This window comes from Ascaphus truei, chromosome 4, assembly GCF_040206685.1.
Source record: "Ascaphus truei isolate aAscTru1 chromosome 4, aAscTru1.hap1, whole genome shotgun sequence".
Classification (NCBI taxonomy): domain Eukaryota; kingdom Metazoa; phylum Chordata; class Amphibia; order Anura; family Ascaphidae; genus Ascaphus; species Ascaphus truei.
Window position 1 is genome coordinate 185,280,326 of NC_134486.1, and position 23,753 is coordinate 185,304,078.

Below are 23,753 nucleotides of genomic sequence, written 5' to 3' on the forward strand. Positions count from 1 at the left end.
TGGGGAGTAGAGAGCCATGTGGGGACCAGGATGCAGGGAAGGAGCAGAGGGGCCAGAGCATGGAGAGATTGGAGAGTACTTACTCTCCAACAGAGCTCCTGGCAGAAAGAATGGCCGCTCGTTGGGGGCGGGCTCATATAGAGCCTGGAAGCGCGCTCACAAAGCCTGGGAGCGCGCCAATTAGCAGTCAGGTAGGGGGAGTTTTTTTTTTCAGCGCGAGCAGGAAATTAAAAAAAACAAACACGTGTGCTGCTTGGGCCAATATTTTCTCACCCGGAGGTTAAATCCACTCACCCCGGGCGTGTAAATGTATATGATTGTCGACTTGGGGGATTCTTTTCTCTGTGTTGGTTTATATATATATATATATATATATATATATATATATATAAACCAACACAGAGAAAAGAATCCCCCAAGTAGCACTCTAGCATACAGAAAGTATCAAAATGTATTCATCACAAACAGACATACATGAATTATATGGTGGTGCCCCCAGCTGTCATAATTTCCCACTGCCGCCTCATGTGCTTCCATCCTGTTCTTCCATCATGCAGGGAGCATGCGCAGTGTGGCGGTTGCGGCTGCGGTTATTTTCCCTGAACCTACGAGCATTCTTCTCGGCTGTAGACTAACTATCTTGCTGGACTTGTGCTAAGTACCTTTTTATTTCAACAAAAAGTTTTTATTGGGACATGGTACAGGTCAAACATTGTCTAACAACCCATTGTCGTACATTAGTGACCACGTTCCCGTTTTCTTTATTTATTTCCATACTGAACAAATTATAACGTACAGGGGGAGACGACAGACATACGGGACAGACAGGACGAATGCAGGGGGGGGGGCCGGGACTGGGGCGGGGGAGGGGGGAGACCGGGCGAGGGGCATCTCCTGTTTGTGTTCTTCGACAGCCGATATCATCGTTTTGCAGCGTGAAGCCTCTCTTGGAAACCCTATAATCGTCTTACGTCTGCCCTATCAGTACCCCTTTCTGTTACTGTCAGTGTCGCTACTTTGGCGGAGAATGCATTTCTAGTTATCAAAGCAGGATATTGGTGGCATTCACCCCAGGGATGTCCGAATGATCTAGCCATGGGGCCCATATTTTTTTAAAGTTTATGCCGTGTCATTGACCAGACTCGTCAATTGCTCCATGCGGCAAACATTCCAAATTCTGTTCCGAATTTTCATCATTGTGGGTAATTCTGGCTGCTTCCACAATGCTGCGAGTTCGCTCATGGCTGTTGCAAAATGTGCAATCAGTTTTTGTGCCGGTCTGCCTAGCCCCCTGGTGCGCCTGCCCAGCAGGAACAGCCAGGGGTCCAAGGGGACCGGTTGTCCGAGAATCCTCTGTAGCCAATCTTGGATTTCTTCCCATAAAGGAGCCACTTTGGCGCAACCCCACAGCATGTGCAGCAAGTCTGCTTGTTCCCCACATTGTTTGGGGCATAATGGGGGGTAATCTTTTACAAACTTTGCTTATCGCATTTGGGTAAGGTACCACCTCATTAGGACCTTATATGCATTCTCCTTCAAAGTCGTGCATATCGAGCTTTTGGCTGCTGCGAGCACTATCGAGTCCCAGTCTTCGTCCTCTAGTGTCTCCCCTAAGTCTGATTCCCTTGCGTGTCTATAACTCAGTTTAGTGTTGTCGTCAGTTCCAGGGCAGACCACCTCTCTGTATATCCGAGAAGTAAGTCCCGTGGTGTCCGTACCTCTCGAACACAGCTGCTCAAAATTTGTACGCCGAGGGCGTTTAGGGATCTTGTTGTAGAATGCTCTTATCTGGAGGTACCTAAGAAATTCAGAATTTGGTATCCCGCTTTCAGATTTAATTTGATCAAAGGATTTTAACAGTGGGCTCCCCTCCAGATGTAGTAGTTTCGTAAGGCCCTTTGTTTTCCAAGCCATTAAGTTCTTGCTCGGCAGGCCCGGAGCGAAATCAGGGTTCCCTACAAATGGGGTCATGAGCGTGTGCTGGGTGGTAAGAGCACACCTATATCTGGTATCCTCCCAAATTGCCAACGAGCTCCTCAGTGCCGCCAACGGCTCTCCTATAGTCCTGTGGACCTTTTTTGGTAGCCAGATTAAGTCCTGTAACTCTACTGGTGTGCTGCATGCCTTCTCTAACTCAACCCAACTACGGAGGCCAGTTGGCATGTGCCATTGTACAATTTGAGTTAATTGGGCCGCTCTGAAATAGGCCAGCAAGCAAGGTACCTCTAGTCCTCCTCTTACTGTTGGTCTAATTAACGTACTAGATTTGATGCGTGGTTTTTTATTACCCCAGACAAATTTCACCATGGAGGACTGTAACCGGAGGATCTCGCCCCCGGCCACCTGCACCGGGAGGGTCTGAAAAAGATACAGGATTCTGGGAAGGAGATTCATCTTTAGGATCCTGCCGATCCATGAAATTGCATAGCCCGAACAGAGCCTGAGATCCTCCGTCAGAGTCCTAATCAGTCTGGGGTAATTGGCTTTATATAAGGCGCTATAGTCTTTGGTGATATTTACCCCAAGATATTTAATAGAGGAGGCTTCCCATATAAAGTTAAAATTTAGTTCAATCAATTTTTCAGTGATCTTTGGCAGGTTTAGATTTAGAGCTTCTGATTTGGTTTGGTTAATTTTGAAACCCGAAATCTTATTAAATTCATCCAGCAAGCTGAAGACATTTGGCAGAGAGGTAAGGGGCTTTGACAGCATTAGAATGATGTCATCTGCATACAAGGCCACTTTGTGTGACTGGTCTTGGATTTGGATTCCTGTTATGTCTGGGCTGTTACGGATATGGGCCGCTAGGGGCTCTATGCATAGTGCGAAAATAAGTGGTGACAGGGGTCATCCCTGTCTGGTGCCACTCCGTATCGGGAATTCTTCCGAAGGGAAGCCCTGGTGTCTGACCCTCGCCTTCGGTTCTCGATAGAGAGCTAGAATGGCGCCCAACATTCTCCCTCCTATGCCAAACTCCCCAAGCGTCTCTTGAAGGTAGGGCCAATCAATTCGGTCAAAGGCTTTTTCGGCATCTAAACTAAGTGCCATAGACGGGATATTGTGTCGTTGCGCTAAATCAATTAAGTCTATGATCTGTCTAGTGTTATCTGCCGCCTGCCTCCCACAGATGAACCCTACTTGATCCGGGTGGACCAGCCGGGGCATAACCTTGTTTAGGCGGTTAGCCAGCAATTTAGAGAAGATTTTAGTGTCTGAATTGATTAATGAGATTGGGCGGTAACTTTGCACTCTGCTGGGTCCTTCCCTGGTTTGGGGATCACTGATATAGACGCTTGTAGCATTTGGCTAGGTATGGGGGCACCTTCCAAAAATGAGTTAAACAATCTAGTCAGGTGAGGTACCAACATTTTTTGAAACTTTTTGTAATATAGATTAGAGAAGCCATCGGGACCTGGGGCCTTCGACGGCTTCAGTGTTTTGATTACCTCTGATATTTCCTCACCTGAAAAATCTTCCTGTAGCGCATCCCTTTCCACTCTGCGCAGCTTTGGAAGATTCACTTCTTTTAGGAATGCCCTCAGCCGTATACGAGTAGTCTCACAATGGGAGACCTTAGCCCCGTCATAGAGGGTCTCGTAGTAGGTTTTAAATTCTTCCACAATTTGTTTAGGATCAGAAGTGAGGCCACCTTTACTTTTTCGAATTGCCTGGATATGAGAATTACGGTTTATGTTCTGAAGTTTATTGGCAAGCGGGGTATCTGGCTTGTTTGCTCGTTCATAGAATTTCCATCTGGACCAAGTCATCTCCTTTTCAGCTCGGGAGGACATCAGTAAATTTAATTGTGTCTTGATATCTAGCCATGCCTTAAGGGTCTGTGCCTGTTTATTGTTTTTATGTAAGGCGGATAGGGCTGTCAAATCAGATTGTAAAGTATTAATCTTTCGTTCCCTTTCTTTCTTCCGCCTACTTGCAATCCCAATGAGTTCTCCTCGGAGTGTCGCCTTATGGACCTCCCAAAGGGTGGATTGAGATGCCACGCTACCAACGTTCTCATTAAAATATTCCCTGATTTTTCCCCCTACTGTTTGTTCCACCTCGGGATTTTAATTAATAACTCGTTGAGTTTCCAGGTCGCTCCTGGCCTGTCCAGTCCAAAATCAGTGCACCGCAGCTCTACTGGTGCATGATCAGACCACGAAATATCGTTGATTCCCGTGTGGGAGATCTGCAAAACCATTCTGTTAGACACAAAGAGGTAGTCTATCCTGCTGTAACGGTCGTGTGGATGTGAATAAAATGTGTACTCCTTTTCACCTGGGTGCTCTTCACGCCAAATGTCAACCAGTCTATTGGCTCTAAGGCCGCTGACCCAAGCCGCTCTGCTTAGCGGATTCTTACGCCGCCTGGGGTGCATCTGTCTGCATGTGGGTCCAACGTGTGGTTGAAGTTCCCCCCCAATATTATGCCGCCTTGCGCTACTCTGTGAAGTGTTGTAAAAAATCTATCAAAAAAGGTATCAGCACGATCATTGGGGGCGTAAACGTTTGCTAGTGTAAGGGGTTGCCCACGTATGGTCCCTACGACTATGAGAAACCGTCCATTAGCATCCTTCTTAGTAAGTTTAATGTCCAACGTCAGACGGTTGTGTATCATGATCGCGACCCCTTTCTTTTTTTTGTTGGCCGACGCTGCTACCCAGGTCTGGTATCTACCGTCTATGTATTTTGGGGAGTTGCTCTTGGAAAAATGTGTCTCCTGTAGTAGGATAATGTCAGGGTTCGTCTTTTTGTAATCAGTCATGGCCAAGCGTCGCTTATGGGGACTATTAAAACCTTTTACGTTATGTGAAATAATTGTGAGTTCCCTACCCATTGGTATTTTTCGGGTAGTTTTCTGCGTTGGAAGCAGGGGCGCCGACTCTGGTTCTTCCAGGGGTTTGTTTGTAATGAGGGCTCCTGACGTTGTAACATACTACTCTGGCCTGTATACGGGGGAAACAAACGGGTACATAGGCGGGGAACATCGGGGAAACAGCAATACAAACACATATAAAACATTCGGTGTACCACCGGGGTTGATTCCCCCGTGGTCACCAGAATTGCCCCTCCTGGGGATCCGGTCTGGGCCTGTCTTGCTCTGATCTCAGAGACGAGCTCCTTGCCCAAGGTCACCGGCCCAGCGGGGTCTTGCATGGGTCCCCTGGGGGTTGCACCACAGGTACCCACGCGGAGTCTCATGCCGACGGTGGGTGGAATGGTCTCCTCCCCTGCCTCTGAACATAGGAAAACAAAAACATCGTTAACATCAACATCCGCAATTTCCCTGCCACCTCATTTCACCACTCCCCTTAGCCTGTGCTACCCCCCCGGTCTGCTATGTGCTTGTCCATCCTTTTTGGTAGCCAATCCGCATTGTTTGGCCTTGGTTGTTCACCCCCCCTGATTCTTCTCATGCTGCCTTAGTGTGTCGTTCATTAGACATGCCTGGCTAGGGAACGTCTCTAGTCCCTCTGTGACCCATTCGTTTTTTATCTGGCCCTTGTGCTTCTCTAGTTCTATGGGAGTGGCCATATCCTGCTCGTCCCCGTGTCCGCCCTCTGTTTCTATTAACCTATATTCCAGTAAGGCCTATGGTGTTTGGCCTTCATTAGGGTGACCTGCGGCCTTATTGTAGTTGAGTCTGGGGCCTCGCCTGTACCTCTTCCTTCCCCTCGTGTCATGGGGCCGTCTACTACTTAGCAGCTTGTGGCTAACTGCTGCGGTGTGCCCCATCTCCAGACCCCGCCGGCTGACCTCGGATCCCTCCCCCCCTTAGTTCCGGCATTATCCTAGCTGCTCCGTCGCCTCCCGCTGCCACGTCCGGCGTCGGATGAGGTTTGCCACATCCAAGATGGCCATCCTGCTACTTCCGGTGACGTCCATCCGGATGTCCTCATTCAGCAGCCGGATGTCGTTGGGGGCGGATGTCTTCTCGTCCATTCTTCCCGCGCGAGGTGCTTCTTTATCCGGCTGAGGGCAGCAAGCCCGCCAAACCTCCATTTTCTGGTGCGTGCGTTCCACGGCTTGCTTCCGGGTCTGGTCCTTCTCCATCCTCCGACTTTTAAGTTAGGCACCGGGGCGGCATCGCTGCACAGTTAATCGCACTCTTCGCCTTGTGTTGTGGTATCGCCGGGACCACAGGTGGGTTACCAAGTACCGGCTATGTCTTTTTAGGTTTCCCTTCACACATCCTCGAGGGGTAGTAGCGCCATTTTGGGGATAACTTGCGCCGCAACTGCAGCAACTGAACCGGGGTAAAAGTCACTTTATTAGTGCATTTAACTGTGGATCACTCCTTCTCCACTGCCGTTCTTCCCCGATTATTTTTGGGGGTGGAAGCTTGCTGCCAGTCTGTGTCTGGCTCTGGGTCTCGTCGGGGAGCAGGTGCTGGGCCTTCCTCCACTCCCAGCTTTCGAAGGAAGTCGGGGCCCTCCTCCGGTTCCTTTATGGAGATGGCCTTCCCATTCCTTAGGACCAGCAGGCCGAATGGGAAGGTCCATCGGTATCTGATGGCCCGGTCGCGTAGAATTTTGGTAACCGGCTGTAGTTTCTTCCGGCGGGCCAGGGTTATGGGAGATAGGTCCTGGTATAGCTGGAGGGAGGCCCCTTCAAACCTGCAAGCCCCCTCTCCCCTAGCCTTTTGGAGTATTGCATCCCGCGTGCGGAAATAGTGCATGCGGGCAATGACGTCCCTTGGTTGATCAGCATTGTTACCATCCAGCAATAGGGTTGCCAGATGTCCGGTATTCATCTGGACAGGCCAATAATTCTGCTACCTGTCTGGTATAAAATTGGAGGTAATACTGGACACGTACGTGTCCGGTATTACCATTGCTGGGAACTAGCGGCGGCAAGAGGGAGGGCGGCGGAAGACAGGCAGCGGCAAGCGCGTGGGTGGCGGAGGACAGGCAGCAGCAAGCGCGTGGGCGGCAGAGGGCAAGCGTGTGGGGGGGGGGAGAATGGATAAATCCCACAGATTAATGACAATTGTGCTCCATGGGTTGTGCCATAACAAGGCCCCCATCAATGCCCCAGACATTTCAGCATTTCTGAAATGCAATCTCAGGACCCTTAGATCAAAGAAATGTTATACTAATTAATTTCTCTTTCTTGCTTTCTTCCTTTATTTCTTTTAATATTCATATTTGCTACAGAACAATGAAGGCCATGATTGTGATAACTTTCATGCACAGGAGCATCGGTGCCATCGCCGATCCTTTTCATGATATCCAGGTCGAGCAGAATCCAGTGCAATGTGATGAGGGAGAATCAATCCATCTCCCTGTCTCAGCATTTGGAACAAGTGATGAAAAAGTATCTTGGTGGGGTTCAGCTGACAAGCCCAACAACCCTCAAGTGGTCTCACGGCAACATCCATCCCTGGGACTTTATATAATAACGTGAAATATATTCATGTGCATGTCTTTGTAAATTTATCAAAATGGAACATGGCAGAATTTGGTTCCTTTTTGCAAATTAATGTTAATTATTTTATACTTATTAGTAGATTTAGTTGCATCTCATGCAAGCAGAACTCAAGACCCTTTTTCAGGACAAGACATCCCTCACCAAAAAGGTATTTTCAGATCCAGAAAATTGCAGATTGTAGATAGCATTATTGGAGCCATACCCGGACTTTTTGGATCCGGTATGTCAATTTGGAATAGGGCTGATCTAGAAGCAATTCGTAAACATATTGCCAATTTTGAACAGGAAGAGGGCCAACATGTTTTGAAACCAATCCTCCAGGGTATTGAAGGTCTCGCTGATGAGGAAAGATTTACACTGTACAACATGCATGACATAGCCAAGCTTTTTTATAAGGCCCAGGCCAAAATGAATGAAGTGATAGAGGTCAATGATAGGAAGGTCAGCGATCCATGTTGGTAGGGAAATAATTTGCACCGCTTATGGAAGTTTTGTCCTTAATAATATAAGTGACATCATCAGGGATATACAATCAGGAAAGGTACCAGATATTCTAAAAGGTAAAGATTTGTCCCAATGGTATTGTCCTCAGACCTATAGTAACACTGGGGATTGTAAACCATTGGCAATTTCCACCATTAGGAATTTAGGTAGAGTGACCCCACACCCAAATAGAGGTTTGCACCACCCTCATGGTAAGCAATCAGCCTGCTCATATAACGATATCCTGTATGTGTCCTTTAAAATCTCTTTGCCTGTCTTCAATCAAGATGAATCCTTCTTCGATAAACTGGCTTCCGTACATTCTATTGGATACCTAGAAGAAGGTGCCTACAAGGAGAGGTTGACGCTACCAGAACTTCTAGTACAAGTTGATGGGTACTGTCGGGTACCAAACACAGCATGCTGTACCGTGAAGGAGAACAGGTACCTGTGCCGTTGTGATGTCTTTGGAATCAACACTCTGATATGTGGCCTTAATCAAAAAGAGCTTACAGCAATGACGGAGTACAACACAGTCAAAGACAATGACACCCAGAGACCTCAAAGAAGTACTAGAGAGACTGAAACTGGAAAGTAGATCAACTCAAGCTCCTTCCCTAAAGAAATTGGAAGTCTGATACAGTTAACAAAGTGGAGAATGGCTGTGGTAAAGGTCACATACAACATGGAGGGGCTGTATTGCATAGTGACTAACCACAGGGAATACCTTTATGGGGGTCAGTCGTGTCCAATACCTAACCCAAATTTTTGTTTCGCCACACACGAGTCCACAACCATCAGAAACATAGTGATTACCCCAATTCCTATCTCTGAGGGTGATTTTCGCCTCGATAGTGAACCAGGTGGTCCCAATCCTGAAAACTATATTCCTGTATTTGATGTACATATAGATAAGGACACACATATATTGTTAATGAAAATTAGGCATAAGCAATTGCTCTCATAGGTGTGGCCAAATATATTGTTTTATGACCACAAGGGGGCGACTGTTAGAGAATTGCTTACAGGTTGCTTACAGGATGCTTTTGTTTACAGGCTTCACAAACAGTCTTTTGAAGTAGATTCTCACCTGAATAAACATTCCAGGAGAAGATATTGACAAACAAAAGACTTCACACCCTGTCCAAACATCTCTTGTTGATTATCAGGGACTTCAATAGACAATACTTTGTTTCCTGAATTACCATATAGACCCCTTGTAGAAGCAGCTGCTATTTTCCAATCAGGATGTTGACCTGTACAAAACATTTATTGATGGATTTGGTATTTCTAGGGTTTTCCCACCATCTTTAAAGATTAAAACACAAGTTGGTTTAAGCATACATCCTCAACCAATCAGAACCTCCTAACTGTTACCGATGAGGGTAGAAAACTCATTTAAACTAGACAGAATGTCAGTTAGTTAGTTGGAGAGGAGATGAGACAGGAAGAGAGTAAGGAGAGAAAGAGAAGAAGAGCTCAGAAGGTAACTATAATCATAATTCTTGTGCACTTGTAAATCTGTATATATATATATATATATATATATATATATATATATATATATATATATATATATATATATATATATATATATATATATATATATATATATATATATACCATAATACTGAGTTAAGTTATGGTGAGTAAAAAAAGTGACAAAAACCCTCCACAGGAAAGCAAATATGCAAATACAACTGTATGCTCATCTGCATGTCTTAGGTTTTCTGGGTATGCACCTTAACCCTGGCTGTGCTCAAAGCTGTGACCATGCAGCAAGCTTAAGCCTATAGGGAACCATGTTAAAAATGGTTTTTGAGGCAAAAAGTGACACTGTGTGCGCATTTGCATGTCATTTCCCAGAATCCCTTGCTGCAGTGGAAGTGCTGTATGCTGGGTGATAATGGGGAAAGGCGGGGTTGCAGAGCTGCCTAAGACATGCAGATGAGCATACAGTTGTAAATGCATATATATATATATATATATATATATATATATATATATATATATATATATATATATATATATATATATATATATATATATATATATATATATATATTTTGAAGGTAGAAAAAACAGGATATTCAGCGCTCGTGCTGTGTGATGGTGTGGATGATCCCTTTGCAGCATGTACATAAAGCGTCTCCCCAGAAACTCTCAAATCTAGGTGAACCCCCCTTATAAAGGGGGGAAGGCACCCTGAAATACAAGATAATAAAAAATGCACAAATGCGCACCAGGGATTAGTGGAAGGTAATTTATTAAAAATACACAAAAACTGAGGGGATCCAACCCCACCTCAGAACAGCTGTGCAGCTGGACGGCTAAGTACTACCAAGGAGAACACCTAATGGTGACTAAACCCTAAGCTGCACAGTATACAAATATAGTCAAATTTATATAAAAAACATGAAAGAAAAAAACAAACATGAAAACAACCTATCAACAGATTTGTATAGAAACCGCCATAGGGTTGGGCACTGGCAAGGGGAAATGGACACTCACACTGAGACAGTCAGCAGACTCGCGGTGTCTGCACAGGATCCGGATCTCGGCACCGCGGAGATGGATAAAACCGCTGCTGTCTCCTGCAGGCTCCGTCTCAGCTTACCAGCATACACGCGCAGGATGACCTGTCGTGACCTCTACGCGTTTCGTACCAAGTACTTCGTCAGGAGGTCACGTACAGCGTCATCCGCGCATATATATAGGCGGCAACTGATTGAAGAAACCAGCCCCCTCAGAGAAACACCCTTACTTTGCCTAATTGCTACACTGATTGAAACACCTTGAAATACGGTTACTAGGCAACAGGGTGTATGGCAACTCATGTGGGGGATGTGTGCAAGTATAAATTAATCATTGCACTCGCCCCTATGAAAAAATACAGGAATAAGACCTCTAACAACATAAATGATATACTATGTAAACAAATCATGCTGAAACCTGTATATGAATAAAAGGAAAAAAAAACACAAATGATTAAATAAAAACAAATAAATATAAAAACATACATAAATGTTAATGCAAATAAATGTTAATAAATTCATTTTATTAAAAACGGAATACCTTATCTTAAAAAAGGAGTCAATTCAATTAATTCATTGAAACCATAGGGATGTCTGGTATGCATTTCATAAATCCAAAATTGCTCCCGTTTCAATAAAAGATTATCTCTATTTCCCTGTCTACTACATAGTGATACACTTTCAAGTCCCTTAAATTTAATACAACCAGGTTCACTGTTATGCACTTCTTTAAAGTGTTTCAAAAGCGGAGTTAATGGCATACCCTTTTCTATTGTTTTTGGTATGTTTTTAACATTTCTCAGGTGCTCTAACATGCACATTTTAAACGGTCTTTTTGTCTTACCAATGTACTGTAAATTACAGCTACACTGTAAGGCATAGACCACATGCGTTGTCTGACAATTAATGAAACTTGTAATATTGTAGACCTTGTTAGTAACTCCTGATGTATAGTGGTAAAGTGAAATAAGGCGCAAACAAATAAAAAGTGAACACTAATAATAAGTGACTAATCAAAATCTTAAATAGGTGATAATGTGATAAAATTTAAATGAATACAGCTTCACCCCCTGCTCTGGAACCCACTGGAAGGGGTAGTCTTCACTCTTCCCCCACAGTAACAGCAAAACACACAAAATCCACGGGGAGCATGGGGAGGAAATAAAAATAAATTTAAGTGCAGCAAAAAAAGGCAACGTGGAAAAAAGCCTTCAAATGACTTGGCTCTAATGGATTAACTACTTACAAGATGTAAGAGTCAAATAGGCAGGGTTGACTCAAACAGTCACAGGTAAGTGGATGATGCAGTTGTCATCAGAGTGGATCGGGTCCCCAGGATCACGTACCCCAATGTTGAGAGAAAAACTGGCATAGCACAGATCACTCGAGATAAAATAGCTTTATAACAATAAAATATTATACTCACATTCTAACATTAAAATACGGGCATATCACACTGCATTAGTGTAGGAAGATTTTAGCCAGCTGGCTCACCATCCTGCAACGTTCCCCCACTCCTCTGCCTCAGCCCCCGGTCAGCTGTTACACTGCTCCGACTGGCGTCTGACGTCACTTCTGGGTTCGTCGCGCTGTGAGTGCTGGATCTTCCTGCAACTTCTCTGCTGTATGCTCCGGTCTGAATGAAAACTCCCACTCTACGCGTTTCAAAAGCAACTGCTTTCTTCCTCAGGAGTCTGAGGAAGAAAGCAGTTGCTTTTGAAACGCGTAGAGTGGGAGTTTTCATTCAGACCGGAGCATACAGCAGAGAAGTTGCAGGAAGATCCAGCACTCACCGCGCGACGAACCCAGAAGTGACGTCAGACGCCAGTCTGAGCAGTGTAACAGCTGACCGGGGGCTGAGGCAGAGGAGTGGGGGAACGTTGCAGGACGGTGAGCCAGCTGGCTAAAATCTTCCTACACTAATGCAGTGTGATATGCCCGTATTTTAATGTTAGAATGTGAGTATAATATTTTATTGTTATAAAGCTATTTTATCTCGAGTGATCTGTGCTATGCCAGTTTTTCTCTCAACATTGGGGTACGTGATCCTGGGGACCCGATCCACTCTGATGACAACTGCATCATCCACTTACCTGTGACTGTTTGAGTCAACCCTGCCTATTTGACTCTTACATCTTGTAAGTAGTTAATCCATTAGAGCCAAGTCATTTGAAGGCTTTTTTCCACGTTGCCTTTTTTTGCTGCACTTAAATTTATTTTTATTTCCTCCCCATGCTCCCCGTGGATTTTGTGTGTTTTGCAGTAACTCCTGATGTAACTGTTTTCCCTTGACAGATATGGTTACACGCTTTACACTTTCCGCATTTGTACGTGCCTTTAACTCCTAGGCGAGTTTTAATATCTCCAGATACGATGGCCTCTCTGGAGACTTGACTTGGAGCCAGAATGTGTTTAAGGTTAGGTGCTCGTTTGAACACTATCCCTGGTTTGGACTTTAGTTGGGGACCCAAAATGGGATCAGCTTTTAATATCCCCCAATGTTTTTGCAGAATTTTTCTAACATAGTAATGGGTATCACTAAATTGAGTAATAAATGCTGGGATTTGATTTTGTCTCTTCTCACTCTTTTTATGATGATATTTCATCAAAGATTTCCTAGGAATCCTTTCTAGTTTTTTGAGCGAAGAGTTTACTAAATCGCTATCATATTCTTTATCTAGGAATCTTTTCTTTAAAAAAGAACGATTGTTCTTCATAATCCACAGCCTTAGAATCATTTCTCTTTAACCTGAGAAATTGATTAAAGGGAATATTTTGGACCCATCTCTTATCGTGACAACTAAATGGGTCTAAATATGAATTTACATTTGTAGCCTTAAAATGTGTTTTAGTATGTACAGTTTTGGCCTCAATGTAAATCTCTAAATCGAGATAATGAATGCTTACTGAGCTATTTTCACCACTAAATTTTAAATTAAAATCATTATTGTTCAGATTTGTGACAAACTCAAGATAGGAATCTTCTGTCCCCTCTCACACAATAATAATATCATCGATGTATCTCCTCCAGAGCTTAAGCTGCGGAGGAGTACATCTAAAGATCACCAGAGACTCCCACTGTCCCATATACAAATTGGCGAATGACGGGGCAAATGTTGTGCCCATCGCCGTCCCCATGATTTGCAAAAAATAGAGGGAATCAAACAAAAAATAATTGTGACTGAGGATGAACTCAATTGAGGATAAAATGAATTCAACCTGTGTAATGGGAAGTGTTTGTGGGGTCAATAAAAAGTGTCTAATTGCTTCTACCCCTTTTTTTGTGAGGGATACTGGTGTATAGTGATTGAACATCTAATGTGGCTAATCTATAATTATCTTCCCAAACGAAACCATCAAACAATTGTAAAACCATAGTGGTATCTTTAAGGTGAGATGGTAGTGAAGTGACCATTGGTTGTAGAAAAAAATCAATATAGGTGGATAAATTAGAAGTGAGGGAATTAATCCTGGAAATAATGGGACGTCCGGGTGGGGAAGTGAGAGATTTGTGTATCTTGGGGATATAATAAAATATTGGAACAGTGGGAGTTTCCGTGAACAAATATTGATACTCCAACTTAGAAATAATACCAAGTTCCAGAGCTCCATACAAATGCGTTTTAATGAGACTCAAAAATTCCTTTGTGGGGTCCCTCTTTAATGTGACATATGAGATGGGGTCCTGTAAAAGGCGATGAGCTTTCTTAAAATAGTCCTCAGTATTCAAGAGGACTATTCCGCCTCCCTTATCAGCTGACCTTAATACAATGTCAGGATTGGACTTTAGTTGTTTAATACTTTTTTGTACATCCCAAGTTAAATTGGAATATAATCCTAGTTGTTTTTTCTTACACATATCTCTGAAATCCTGTTCAACCAGTTTTCCAAATAATTCTATATTGTGTCCTCTTGAGGCATATGGGAAAAATACAGAATTTGGTTTGAAACCAGTATGTGTGTAACTTCCAAAGTTGACAAAGTCAGGGTCATTCTCTTTCAGTAGTGCTTCTAGATCTTCAATAATAGCCATCTGATCAACTGTAATATCAATTGCCTTATTGTGAGAAATTTGATCTGATGTAGCCTTATTGCTACTATAATGACGCTGTAAAGTCATTTTTCTTAAATATTTTTGAAGATCAATATAGAGATCAAATTCATTTGATTCTCTAGAAGGGGCAAACGTAAAGCCCTTCTTAAGCACTTGAAATAGATCTTTATCTATAATCAATGAAGATAAGTTAAAGATCCCATGACTGGTTAATGTCAATGGCTCAGGGATCCTTTCATTGTGGGTGGGCTTTCTCCCTCCTCTCTTACCTCGTCTGAGTAACCCCTTTTTCGATTCATTTTTTGCAGGGGTTTTGCGGGGGGATTGTCTAGGTCCCAACTTGGTCTGTTGGGCTTGTTTTTGATCGATTTCTGAAAAAAACAATCATTATCTTCATTTATATCACTTTCATTACCGTCAGCTCTATCTTTTAATTGATGAAACTTATTTGAAACTGGTAATTCAAATGCAATACTTTTGTCCCCTCTACTGGCATATTGGTTTTTCCTTTGATGTTTATATTTATGTTTTACATCCTTGGATTTACCATTTTTGCCTACCATTGACCAGTTGTCACTTTGACTCCTCTCTCTATATTTATGTTGATTAGCGGGTCTATTATTAGAGTGATCTCTTTTGATATTTTCATTTACTGGTCTATGTAGATCTTTGATTGATCTTTGAATATTCTCTACATAATGAGATTTCTTCAAATTTTTGGGGGTTTTAGGTATTGCACCCGCTGACATAGGCTTTTTATTATTTTTTTGGACCTCTTTTTTGGATTGTTCTAAACTTGCAGATTTCTGTGAAATCTGCTCACAGACATTTCTGTCTGTTTTGACAACTTGATCTGACTTTTTGTCTTTCCAGTCCTTTTGCCTATTTTCCAAATAGTCAACCTTATCTCTAAGGAACTTTTTATTTTTCCTTATCATTATGCCTTTCTCATGTTTTCTCAATTTTCCCACCATATCTTCAACTAATTTGGGCAACCCTTCTAGTGTTGGTAAACCGATAATGTCCAATTTGACTTTGTCAATTTTAACAGAGAGTTCCTGTAGTTCTTTTTTCCTCTCTCCCATAAGGAGTTTAATGAGGTTTATTGAACTTATCTCAAGGATCTCCACCCAAATAGCTAGAAAGGCTGGATTGTCATTTTACTATATTTGTATACTGTGCAGCTTAGGGTTTAATCACCATTAGGTGTTCTCCTTGGTAGTTCTTAGCTGTCCAGCTGCACAGCTGTTCTGAGGTGGGGTTGGATCCCCTCAGTTTTTGTGTATTTTTAATAAATTACCTTCCACTAATCCCTGGTGCGCATTTGTGCATTTTTTATATATATGTGACAGAAAATATAGACAGCACCCTTTACACACTACACCTAAATTGCTGCAGCCCTGACAGATGTGGCAAATGTTTGCACCAGGCAGATATGCCCAATAAACAGTAGTGTGAAAATAACTAAATGTATTCTGGCAGGAAAAACTAAAAATGACTATTTAATAAAAACACAAAAGCAAAAAGAAGTGTGCATAACATATAAAAATGAAAAAAAGCAATAAAAAAGATATATTGCCAATGATTGTAGGTATAAATGACACTGAGTGTCACTGGGACTTAACTAAAAAATGCAAATATAAAAATGGGTTCATGTGATAAGCAATGAAAAAAAAAATTCAATACACGAATATGAGCCCATAAATGCAGTGAATATTAAAAATACTTAAGTCCACATGTGTCCATGATAAGTTGATTTGCAAAAGGTCCAGGCTGCTTCTTCTTGGGCTCACCGAACTCCCACAGTACCTATTAGAGAAAAAGAGAAAAGAAGCGCCCGTATATATATATGCCACGTGTTCTCATGCTGGAACTGGTCCTTTTGAGTATTTCTTAAGCCAATAACAACACATAACATAACATGCTTTATTGAGCCTTTGTATATGAGCTTTCTCAAACAGTCCCATTTGTTAGGTGCCCTTTCTTATAGTGTTTGGGCATTTATTATGTCATAACCTCCTATAGGTTTTTGAGGTTGTTTCTGTGTGAGGGTGCCTTTATGCGCATAGTGGGGCTAGCTTAAAGACAGTAAAGATCCTGCATTGCAATGCATTGTGCTTACTGAGTCGCCAGGGGAGCTTCGCGCATGCGCGAACCGCCACTATGGTGGCCATATGCTCCATTCGGGCCACCGTAGCTAGGTTAAAGAGGTAGCATCTCTGGATACAATATGGCGATGCGTTCCAGCAGTACACTGCGGGTCAAGGCATTAGGAGTCCGCGCATGCGCGATTGTACCTACGGGCGGACCATTGAGGCCACCATAGTTTAATAGGATGTTTCATATTAGTGAATCCAAGATGGCGATGCGTTCCAGCATTTGTATGCGTGTCACAGCGGCGCGGTTTCGCGGGCAATGTTGCCCCTGCACGGGTGAGTTCAATTTAATTTTGATTAGTTTGGGTATATAAGGGGGTGGATTAGCATTCACTTATTGCACGTCCCTGAGGAAGGTCACGTTGAGTGGACCGAAACGTTGGAGGTGGTGCCATGTTACTTTGAATACAACTTCATTGGAACTACTGGACTGTGTGCTGTCTCGTTTCTTCCGGACTCCAATCTGGTAAAATCTACTTTATATATATATATATATATATATATATATATATATATATATATATATATATATATATATATATATATATATATATATATATATGTGTGTGTGTTATAGCAATGTACTGTTAGGTAGGATGTACTGTATTGTATTGTTCTGCTAGGCCTGTAATAAGTACAAACCTTATAAGGAAGTATATGTCATATTACTGTGTACGTCTTATATTTTGTGCTGTGCTCTAATAAATATTAAGTTTATATATTTGGATCGATTCTCTGTCGTGTCATAACTCTTATAAACCAAAGGGCATGCATGTGTGAATGTGTTTCCTATTGGAACCCATACCTACACATTCATCTCCCTAAATAATAGTTTGCCATATAATTATATTATTATAAGCCAGCAATACTTTTATAGATGAAAACACTATAAGTTCATCTATATTTCTATTTCTGGATAAGGCTAAACATTAGAGGTAACAATACTCTTTACATTATTTATGGGACTAGCACCAGGCCTTTCTGGATAACTACATTGGCCATTGGTATGCTTGGTGTGTGTGTGTGTGTGTGTATACAGGCATACCCCACTTTAAGTACACTCGCGATTAAGTACATATCGCCCAATAGACAAACGGCAGCTCACGCATGCGCCTGTCATCACGTCCTAAACAGCAATACCGGCTCCCTACCTGTACAGAAGCTGTGCGCAAGCGGGGAGACTAGAGACTGTTACAAATGCGTTATTTACATCAGTTATGCACATATATGATGATTGCAATACAGTACATGCATCGATAAGTGGGGAAAAAGGCAGTGCTTCACTTTAAGTACATTTTCTCTTTACATACATGCTCCGGTCCCATTGTGTACGTTAATGCGGGGTATGCCTGTATATAGATATCTTTTTTCTTACAAGTTCAGTTATTACACCTTTCAACTACATATCTGGTTTTTATCAACCAAAACATGGCAGTTCTCATTTACACGTTGTTTTTACTTCATTGGGAATAGACTCCTGTAAAAAGAAACACTTTTAAAATTGGGAAAGTTCAGTTAACGAAGTTTTCCTTACATTTTCAACTAATCAAGTAAATAATTTGAGAAGACAAAGTTGCTAACTGCTTTTGACCTCACAGTGGAGACTGGTGCTTTTATTGTTACACTTCAGTTTGTGGGGAGCTCCACCTCCCATTCACAGCATGTAAATATATAAGGAGGAGTCAAGAGTACCAAGCACCGCTCACAGCTGAAGTGCAAAGGATGCCAAGCAGGGGCTAATGCACTGTGGATGTACAACAGGATACACCAACCGATACTTTCCTTTCCTCTGCTGCCTTGTGCAATGCGTTATCTCGGATTGATCAGGGAGATACTGCCAAGCAAGACCTGAAAATCCTGTTGTAAAACGACACAAGGAAGCAAACAGGCGTGTGGCTGGAGAGGGAATGACTGAGATGAATCAATGCTTTGCTGGGAGGGATTGCTTTTGTTTTATAGCCATGGTTGTATGACCCACTAGTGATCTGGCAGCGGGACACAAACGCAGAGCCACAACGATGTATTTTCCTCCCATCCTTCAGTACCAGCACATGCTACCCTCCAGGGTTCAGTTCAGGAGAGCCGAGGAGAGGTGCGCTCCCCAACCCCCATTATCTGAAGTTAAGAGGGGATCTGTAATCAAGGAGGAGCTGTCCAATACCTGGCCGACAGCCACCCTGAGACGGCAGCCGGGGAGGAGACACGGGGCTAGCGTGGGCAAGCACCACCAGCAGCAGCATGAGGACCTCTTGCACCCAGCAAGGCTGCACCTTGAGCAGGTTCCCAGGGGGATAACGTGGTCCTACCAGAGTGTAATGCACCCTGTCGCATCCACATTTCCCAGGACAAGACGAGATCTCACTGGCGGCCCCCACAGTTCCTATAAAGTGCAGCAACGTCCCATGCACCATGACCCTAATTTGCATGAGCCCAAAGCTGATCTGCAGGCGCAGCACAAGCCAACGCAACAGCAGATGCATTTCTCTTTGTGCCTCACCCCCGAGGCTATCCTCGTAATACAGAAGAGAAACTTGGAGAAAAAATTGTCGCAGCAGCAGCCACAGCGCGGATTACATGCGAATACCAAGCGGATCTTCGCCCGCAGCCCTGTCAGGTGTCCCAGGGACCGAGGAGATCTTCCCCAGCGCTGCCCTCTGCAGAGCTCAGCGCCGGATGTAGGGGATCTGGTGAAGGTTTCCCTGCTGAACGATCGGCACCGTTACGACGATGTGGAGTATGAGGAGGAGGAGTGGTGGACTGGGGAGGGAAGAGGGGGGCCAGGGGCAATTTTAGATGAGGGATTGATTAGAAAATGCACTGAGTGGCTTCGGGGGGTGGAGATGGCCACAGTCCGAGATGGGAATCTGAATGATAAACTGCAGACTCTGCCCCATCTGAACACACACTGATCAACCCGACTTCCCTTCTACGTACAGTAGGCCTGTCATATACCACTTATTTACTTGTCGCAGTGAATGGAAGTCACATTCTTGGGTATGATTATCTCACACACACACACACACACCCCTCCTCCCCCCTCCCGGGATATCAGAGACTGACAAACACACGCACACGCACACAAACCCCACTGTGCTGCCACAGTACATTTGAAGAAGAAACAGGTATAATGATAATTTAATATATGAAGAACTATCATGTTGGTCCGCTAATAGGTCTCACAACCTGCAACAAATCTATTAATTCTCTGTTTAAATCTGGCTTTTTTTTACTCATGCTGGAGTAACTCAGTCTTTTGCTATCAGGCAGACTACAGAGGGCAACATAGCATTCAACTAATCAGGGTTACATTGAATTGATTGAGATTATTTGTCTGTGCTCATCATTGCAAATGTTCACACCAATGAAACGATATAATGTATTATCAGCGATTCAAATTACCCTGACTTGAAAAAGTGGAGAGAAACAGTATATGGACATGGAAGGGAAAGGAGGTATTGGGGGCATGATTTTTTTTTCTAAACTTACAAAGATTGGCAATCATTTAAAATTATTTTTGCAGAATTGCAAGGTACAGCTGCTTTAATTGGGCCAAAGAGGATGTATTGCAAATTCAGTCTTTGGAAGGCACAAAACATTGTCTCGCTCTTTGGGAGGAAGGGAGGTAAAGGTACTTACATGAATTGTACATGCTGTGAGAATCTTCCCAGGATGACAGAGGAAAGTACATGATACAATAAGATAACCATCTGGTTTTAAATTACATTCTAACACCAATCCTAAATTTGTGTGTGTGTGTGTGTGTGTGTGTGTGTGTGTATATATATATATGTATATATATATATTCATTTATTTATTATGCTGGGTGCACACAGACAAACTATAAACCAAGAAAAAAAGGGGTATATACTTAACAGAAATAGAGATGCCCGCAGATGGACAGGGAACAAAAGCCAGTCCAGTAGAAACACAGGAAAAAAACAGAGGTCCGCAGTACATTCAAATGAAGAATGATAATTTAATAATACATCAGGCAACCAACATGCTCCAGAGCAACTTACGTTTCAGACCAACAATGTCTTTTCTCAAGCTCTCCCGTCTGTCCGAAACGTAGGTTAATCTGGAGTATGTTGGTTGCCTGATATTTTATTAAATTACCATTCTTCATTTGAGTGTGCTGCGGACCTCTTTCATTGCTGTATGTGTGTGTGTGTATATATATATATACACACACACACACACACATACACACACACACACACACACATAGAGTTGTGTGAAAAGAAAGTACACCCTCTTTAAATTCTATGGTTTTACATATCAGGACATAATGACAATCATCTGTTCCTTAGCAGGACTTAAAATTAGGTAAATACAACCTCAGATAAACAACAACACATAACAAATTACACTGTCGTGATTTATTTAACAAAAATAAAGCCAAAATGGAGAAGCCATGTGTGAAAAACTAAGTATACCTTGTGATTCAATAGCTTGTAGAACCACCTTTAGCAGCAATAACTTGAAGTAATTGTTTTCTGTATGACTATCAGTCTCTCACATCGTTTAGGAGGGATTTTGGCCCACTCTTCTTTACAACGTTGCTTCAGTTCATTGAGGTTTGCAGGCATTTGTTTATGCACAGCTCTCTTAAGGTCCCACCACAGCATTTCAATTGGGTTGAGGTGACTTTGAGGTGACTTTGACTGGGACATTGCAACACCTTGATTTTTTTCTTTTAAAGCCAGATCCTGTGGCTGCAAAACAAGCCCGAATCATCACCCCTCCACCACAGTGCTTGACAGTTGGTATGCGGTGTTTGTGCTGATATTCTGTGTTTGGTTTTCGCCAAACGTGGCGCAGTGCATTATGGCCAAACATCTCCACTTTGGTCTCGTTTGTCCGAAGGACATTGTTCCAGAAGTCTTGTGGTTTGTTCAGATGCAACTTTGCAAACCTAAGCCATGCTGCCATGTTCTTTTTAGATAGAAGAGGCTTTCTCCTGGCAACCCTTCCAAACAAACCATACTTGTTAAGTCTTTTTCTAATTGTACTGTCATGAACTTTAACATTTAACATGCTAACTGAAGCCTGTAGAGTCTGAAATGTAATTCTTGTTTTTTTTTTGCAATTTCTCAGAGGATTGCACGGTCTGACCTTGGGGTGAATTTGCTGGGACGTCCACTCCTGGGAAGATTGGCAACTGTCTTGAATGTTTTCTACTATTGAATAATCTTTCTCACTATAGGATGATGGACTTTAAATTGTTTGGAAATGGCTTTATAACCGTTCCCAGATTTATGGGCAGCAACAATTGCTTCTCTACGATCATTGCTGATCTCTTTCCTCCTTGGCATTGTGTTAAAGCTGCAGTTCAGTCAATATCCTGCATGTGTGTTTTTTTTTAATAAATCAGTTCTGTAGTAAGAAAAAATACTTTTAGCATTTTCTGTTTAAAAAACAACAACTTTGAAAGACCAATTTTCTCGTATTCTATTTTAACAGCCATTTGCTAAGGCACTGCCCCTTCATGTCCTGTCACAAGCCCTGGCACACCCCTTTGTCAGCCCTGCCCTCCCTCTAGCACTTGTCAGTGCAGGAATGCTCATGAATATACATGAGCTTCCACTGACAGACAAGCAGATTATAAACAAATCCCAGCTTTTAATATGTCACCAAATTTCGACCTATCAATACATGGAGAACGAATTGACCTGCAGCTATACAGTTCTTTAGGTAATTAGAGATTGCACACATGAAACTATTGAAGTAAAAAAATAAATGTAAAAAAAATAAATAAAAAAAGACTGAACTGCAGCATTAACACACACCTGAATGCTCCAGACCAGCAAACTGCTAAAACTAAGGCTTTTATAGAGGTGGTCACACTTGCTGATGATTAATTAATCAAGGGCATTTGATTAGCAGCACCTGTCTGCTACTTAGCATCTTAATTCCTATAGAAGCAGTAACGGTGTACGTAGTTTTTCACACACAGCATCTCCATTTTGGCTTTAATTTTGTTAAATCATGACACGGTGTAATATGTCATGCTTTGTTGTTCATCTGAGGTTGTATTTACCTAATTTTAAGACCTGCTAAGGAACAGATGATTATTATGTCCTGATATGTAAAACCATAGAATTCAAAGAGTGTGTACTTTCTTTATCACACAACTGTGTGTGTGTGTATATATATATATACACACACACACACACACACACACACACACACACACACACACACACACACACACACACACACACACACACACACACACACACACACACACACACACACACACACACACACTCTCTCTCTCTCTTTTGACACTCTTGACCAAGCGAAACCTAGTGTGCTGAACAATATAAAAGAAGGCTGATTAAACCTGTTTCAGATTATCTTAGACTATCTGGTTTCTCTCGATTTAAAGCCATTGGGGTTGAATATTTCTTACGTTTGCTTTCAAAATTTCTACATAAGGGGTGAGTTTTTATATTGATCTAGCTCCCTTTTTTTTTTTTTTTTTTTTTTTTTTTAGCTTTTCTTATGCTTCTGAACCTGTTGTATCAGAAAGGGGGTTTGCTACAAATTGTTCTGCCTTAAAATACAATCTGTATTGTATTGTATGTCTTTATTTGTATAGCGCCATTGATGTACAAAGCGCTTCACAGTAGTAATACACATGGTAATCATATAAATAACAAATAATATAAATAACAGGTCATGGGAATAAGTGCTTCAGACATAAACGTAACATTTAAGAAGAGGAGTCCCTGCTCCGAGGAGCTTACAATCTAATTGATATGTAGGAGGAACGTACAGAAACAGGAGGGAATTTTGGTAAGTGCTTCTGCAGGGGGCCAAGCTCTCTGTATTGTGTATAGTAATATCTAAAGTGCTGCTCATATGCTTCTTTAAGCAACTGTGTCTTAAGGTGGGTCTTAAAGGTGGATAGAGAAGGTGCTAGTCGGGTATTGAGGGGAAGGGCATTCCAGAGATGTGGGGCAATCAGTGGGAAAGGTTTAAGGCAGGAGAAGGCTTTAGATACAAAGGGGATAGAGAGAAGACATCCTTGAGCAGAACGCAAGAGTCGGGATGGTGCATAGCGAGAAATTAGGGCTGAGATGTAAGGAGG

The 23,753-nt window shown here is 42.5% G+C and overlaps 1 protein-coding gene across 1 annotated transcript; it reads left to right on the forward strand.

The window, feature by feature from the left end:
- Positions 1–18,314: 18,314 nt before the first annotated feature.
- On the forward strand, positions 18,315–22,707 carry PRR18 (proline rich 18). The gene has a single exon (XM_075596708.1). It carries the CDS (start codon positions 18,676–18,678, stop codon positions 19,564–19,566), a length of 891 nt encoding a protein of 296 aa, XP_075452823.1. The 5' UTR covers positions 18,315–18,675; the 3' UTR covers positions 19,567–22,707.
- The last annotated feature ends 1,046 nt before the right edge of the window (positions 22,708–23,753 follow it).